Raw genomic sequence first — 5,932 nt, 5'->3', positions numbered from 1 at the left:
TTGAGAGACTCCTTCAGCATAAGATCATTCATGTTCAGTCAGATTGGGAGGGCGAATACCGCAACCTCAATTCTTTCTTTAATAAGCTTGGGATATCTCATCGTGTTTCATGCCCACATATACATCAGCAGAACGGTGCCGTTGAGCGCAAGCACCGCCACATAGTTGAAGATGGTCTTACACTTCTTGCTCATGCCTCCGTGCCCTTTCAGTTTTGGAGTGATGCTTTTACCACTGTTTGCTTCTTGATCAATCGAACTCCTACTCGAGTATTAAAAATGAAGACACCGCTTGAACTACTGCTTAATGAACTCCCTGACTATACTTTCCTCAAGGTTTTTGGATGTGCTTGTTGGCCGCACCTTCGGCCCTATAACAGTCGCAAGCTTGATTTTCGCTCTAAAAAGTGCATCTTCCTTGGGTATAGTGCTCTCCACAAAGGCTACAAATGTCTCCATGTTCCAACAAATAGAGTCTATATTTCTCGTGATGTCGTATTCGACGAAAGTCTGTTTCCTTTTCCGAATCTGCCATCTTCCCCATCGTTGTCATCATCCACTACTAGCTCCTTTGTTTCGCCTGGTCAACTTGAGGATGTTGCATATTCGCCTGTATTATTGCCTAACCACGGTGCAGGTACCGGATGTGGCACTCGCCTCGAGCTCCTTGACGAACCGGAGTCGCCCGCACCTGCTTCTGGTGACGGCGACGTCGATCGCTGCATGGGACATGCAGCGGGCGAGCACCTCGAGGCCGCCTCCTCGGCTTCGCCTGGCCCAGGTGCTCTGTTGCCCGCGCGGTAGCCTGACAGTGGGCCTCCACTGCCTCCCGCCTCGCTTGCGCGGTCTTCACCACCCGCGACGCCCTCGCCTACCTCACCTGGGCCGGCCTCGCCTGAGCCCGCCTCGCCCGGGCCCGCCTTGCCCGCGTCAGCTTCCTCCCCTGGGCCGGCCTTGCTTGTGCCTATCTCGCCTGCGGCCTCGCTGCTCGGGAGCCCGTCTCCTGCATCGTCGCCTGCCTCTCCTGACGAGGTACCGGCTGACCCGCCTCCAGCTCCTGTGGTCCTTCGACCGCATACACGTAGCCGGAGCGGTATTCATCGGCCCAAGAAATACACTGATGGCACTGTTGCATGGATTGCTGCCTGCTTGGCTCAAGCGCAGTCCGATCCTACTGCGGAACCTCGACACTATCAAGCAACGATGAGTATTCCTCACTGGCGTGCTGCTATGGACCTTGAGATTCAGGCTCTTCGTCAGAATGGCACCTGGCAGCTGGTCTCTCCCCGTTCAGGTATCAACGTCATTGACTCCAAATGGGTCTTCAAGGTCAAACAACATGCAGATGGTTCTATTGAGCGGTACAAAGCTCGGTTGGTTGCTAAGGGCTTCAAGCAACGGTATGGTCTTGACTACGAGGATACCTTCAGTCCTATTGTTAAGCCAACCACTATTCGACTGCTCCTGTCACTTGCTGTTACACGAGGTTGGCCCCTTCGTCAATTGGATGTTCAGAATGCCTTCCTTCATGGGGTTCTTCAGGAGGAGGTCTACATGCGTCAGCCCCCTGGGTATGTTGACCCTGATCGTCCCCAGCATCTCTGTCATCTGGTAAAGGCGCTCTATGGTCTCAAACAGGCTCCTCGTGCTTGGCATGCACGGCTGGGCTCTGCGCTTCGTGCTCATGGGTTTGTGCCCTCCACTACTGATACTTCACTGTTTATTCTTCAGCGACCGGAAGTCACCATGTACATTCTGGTCTATGTTGATGATATCATCCTTGTCAGCTCCTCTGTTGCGGTGACTGATCGTTTGGTTCTGGCTCTCAGTTCGGATTTTGCTGTCAAGGATCTGGGCAAACTTCATTACTTTCTTGGTCTGGAGGTCACGTATCCACATGATGGTCTTGCTCTTTCTCAGCAGAAGTACTCTCAGGATCTCCTGCGGCGTGCTGACATGTTGGAGTGCAAAGCTGCTACTACTCCCATGTCCTCCACTGTGATTATTTCTGCTACTGATGGGACTCTCCTCTCTGCTGATGATGCTACCGAGTACAGAAGCCTTGTTGGGGCTCTTCAGTACCTCACCATCACACAGCCTGATATTTCCTATGCAGTTAATCGTGTTTGTCAGTATCTTCATGCCCCTCGAGAGCCTCACTTGACTGCCGTCAAACGTATTCTGCGTTACGTTCGCTCCACTGCCTCTTATGGACTTCATCTCCGGCCGGCGCCTTCTAGTGTGCTCTCGGCCTTCAGTGATGCGGACTGGGCTGGTAACCCAGATGACAGGCGATCCACGGGGGGATATGCAGTATTCTTTGGTCCTAATCTGATCGCCTGGAGTGCTCGGAAACAGGCCACAGTTTCTCGGAGTAGCACTGAAGCTGAGTACAAGGCGGTTGCTGATGCCATTGCTGAGCTTATTTGGGTCCAGTCTCTTCTTCGAGAATTGAAAATCTCTCACAGTCAACCTCCTGTCCTTTGGTGTGACAACATCGGTGCCACATATCTTTCATCGAATCCGGTATTTCATGCCCGAACGAAACACGTCGAAGTTGATTATCATTTTGTGAGAGAACGTGTTGCACAGAAGTTCCTGCAGATCAAGTTCATCTCCTCCAAGGATCAACTTGCTGATATCTTCACCAAACCGTTGTCTCTTCCTTTGTTCATAGGCTGTAGACGCAATCTTAACTTACTGAATACCTCAGGCCACAGTTAAGATTGAGGAAGGGTGTTAGACTGTATATTGTATCACAACTGTATTTGTACCTGTATTGTATCTCTTGATACCCTATATAAAATGATAGGCCACGCACCAGATGCGTTGAGCCAGTTTCCACCAAACCACAAGTCTAACAGTCCCCGTTCGGCGACGCCATCACCGGCAGGAGCGGCTCCGCCCTCCCTCTGGCCGCGGAGGTCGGACCAACTGAAGTTGCCTCCTTTCACCATGTAGACGCTCACAGAATAGCGCAACCGCCTGACGTGCCACTCCTCGCCTGTGCCGTCTTGCAGGAAGAAGATGCGGTCCGCCCACTCCTTCATGCGCTCGTCCGGCACGCGCACGGCCCTGGAGCACCACCGCCCGACGAACAGAGCTTGGTCGCCGCCGAGGGCGCCCCTCTCCTCCTTCCACCTCGACCTGCCGAAGTCAGCCCTGAACACGGTGATGTCCTCGTCCATTGCGCCTTCCGGCGTGACCGGCGCAGCCCGCTGCATGCGTACGCGGGAGATCTCTCTGCGGACCATCAGCAGCGCGCCGTCGCCGGACTCGACGAGGTAGTGCAGCGTGGCGCGGCGAAACTGGCTCAACGGCGGGGGACGGCCCTTTATGGCGCGGTCAAGCCGAGAGATGGTCGGAAGCTCGTCGTCGCTGCCGTCGTCAGCGACGGTGTCCGCGAGCAGGTCTTCGTTCTGGTCGACGGCGTACAGCTTGCGCCTGTAGAAGGCCATGTCTTTGAGCCGCCTCCATTGGTCTCGGCCGCTCAGCGACCACGCAGGAGCGCCCAGCCGGCACAGCGCGAGCTTGCCGTGCCGCCCTTGGCCAACGACCGCGGCGACCAGGCGGGCCGAGCAGACCACGAGCTTGAGTAAGGACACCGCTGTCTGTGGCTCGGCGTCTCTCTCACGCGGGGTCAACGAATACCTGCACTCCAGCAACTCCCGCTCGGCCACGGCCACGATGGGCTCGTGACGGACACACACGCTGGACAGGCTGGGGAGTAGCGCCACGGGTGCCGTGGCGTCGGAGAACGGGTCCAGCAGCGAGTATGCGCCGTCGTCACGCTCGAAGACGAGCCACTTGCCGCAGGAGCTGTGGTGAGTCTGGTGACCGGCGGCGACGGGCAGGCGGAAGGGCCGAGCTTCGACGGCGAAGACTATCCGTGTGGCCACGCTATGCCTGGCTGGGTACATGCATGCATGTGTGCATGCAATGTTCGACGTGTCATGCATGTATGAATGGATGGGTCACATTAACATCATCATTCTTTTCTCTTTTTTTTGAGGGGACTAACATCAGCATTCTAGTTGAACTCTCTAGTTTGATGGATTTTTTTTTTGCATAAAGCACACACATATTTGTACAAGTCTTTAGTGATTGTATGGACATAAAAAATAAAATAACAAAGTTTTCTAAGAAAAATGTATTTGTACCATTGGTATTGCCCTTTATAGAAAGACAAAAAACTTGCAAACAACTTTACACTCAATTTGCACTTTTTGCAATACACAAACAATAAACATATAATAGTGCAATTTTCACAACCTAGTATAATTTACAAACGTTTTGTATAGTATGTGCTTGTGTACTACACATGGATTTTTTTTTTAAAAATGAAGTCTTCTAATAAATACTCCCTCCGTCCCATAATGAAGTCTTACATTATGGGACGGAGGGAGTAATTAATTACTGGCATTGGTATTACCCTTTAAGAAGAAGAAAATGAAAATAATAATAATAAAATTGGCACACATTTTGCGCATAAATTACACTTTTTATAATATGCATGAATAACCGTATAATAGTGGAACAATATTGGTATTACCCTTAAATAAAGAAATTGAAAAAATTAAAATGAAAGTAAAATAATGAAGTTTTCTAGGAAAGAATGAAACCCTTTAAGAAGAAAAAATAATAATGAAATTTTTTAGGGAAGAATGAAACCCTTTAAAAAGAAACAAAATAAAAATAAAATAACGAAGTTCTATAGGGAAGAATGACACATTTTAAGAAGAAAGAAAATAAAAAAACAAAGTTTTCTATGGAAGTATGAAACCCTTTAAGAAGAAAGGAAATTAAAAATCAAAATAAAAAATGAAGTTTTTTATGGAAGAATGAAAACCTTAAAAAAAGAAAACAAAAAAGACGTGCATAAGTTTGCCCTAAAATTGCACATTTTGTAATATGCAAATAATAAGTTTACGCAGTGCAATTTTTGCTCTCTACTATAATTTACACACATGGTGTTGTTGGGTTAACGCAGTAATTTCAAAAAAATTCCTACACACATGCAAGATCATGATGATGCATAGCAACGAGAGGGAAGAGTATTGTCTACGTACCCTCGTAGACCGTAAGCGGAAGCGTTATGACAACACGGTTGATGTAGTCGTACGTCTTCACGATCAACCGATCCTAGTACCGAAAGTACGACACCTTCGCGATCTGCACACGTTCGGCTCGGTGACGTCCCACGAACTCACGATCTAACAGAGTGTCGAGGGAGAGCTTCGTCAGCACGACGGCGTGATGACGGTGATGATGATGCTACCGGAACAGGGCTTCGCCTAAGCACCGCTACGATATGACCGAGGTGGATTATGATGGAGGGAGGCACCGCACACGGCTAAGAGATCAATGATCAACTTGTGTGTCTATGGGGTGCCCCCTGGCCACGTATATAAAAGATGGAGGGAGGAGGAGGCCGGCCCTCATAGGGCGCGCCCAAAGTGTAGAGTCATATTAGGACTCCCTGGTCCTAGTAGGATTCCACCTCCCACATGGAATAGGAAAAAGGGAAGGGAGAAGGAGAAGGAAGGAAAGGGCGCCCCCCTTTCCCTAGTCTAATTCAGACCAATCCATGGGGAAGGGGCGCGGCCATCCTTGAGGCCTTTCTCTCCTTTCCCGTATGGCCCATTAAGGCCCAATACGAATTCAAGCAACTCTCCAATACTCTGAAAAATACCCGAATCACTCGGAACCTTTCCGATGTCCGAATATAGCCTTCCAATATGTCGATCTTTACGCCTCGACCATTTCGAGACTCCTCGTCATGTCCCCGATCTCATCCGGGACTTCGAACAAACTTTGGTCATCAAATTACATAACTCATAATACAAATCGTCACGGAATGTTAAGCGTGCGGACCCTACGGGTTCGAGAACTATGTAGACATGACCGAGACTCATCTCCGGTCGATAACCAAT

General features: G+C 50.0%; 1 protein-coding gene across 1 annotated transcript; it reads right to left on the bottom strand.

Annotated features, from left to right (window-relative positions):
* Window positions 1-2,755: 2,755 nt before the first annotated feature.
* LOC123129519 (uncharacterized) lies at window positions 2,756-3,919 on the bottom strand. Its single transcript, XM_044549655.1, has one exon. The coding sequence runs from the start codon at window positions 3,917-3,919 to the stop codon at window positions 2,756-2,758; it is 1,164 nt and encodes a 387-aa protein (XP_044405590.1).
* Window positions 3,920-5,932: the final 2,013 nt, after the last annotated feature.

Source organism: Triticum aestivum, chromosome 6A, assembly GCF_018294505.1.
Source record: "Triticum aestivum cultivar Chinese Spring chromosome 6A, IWGSC CS RefSeq v2.1, whole genome shotgun sequence".
NCBI classification, from domain to species: Eukaryota; Viridiplantae; Streptophyta; class Magnoliopsida; order Poales; family Poaceae; genus Triticum; species Triticum aestivum.
Note: the sequence above shows the minus strand (reverse complement) of the source record. Positions and strands in the feature narration are given on the sequence as shown.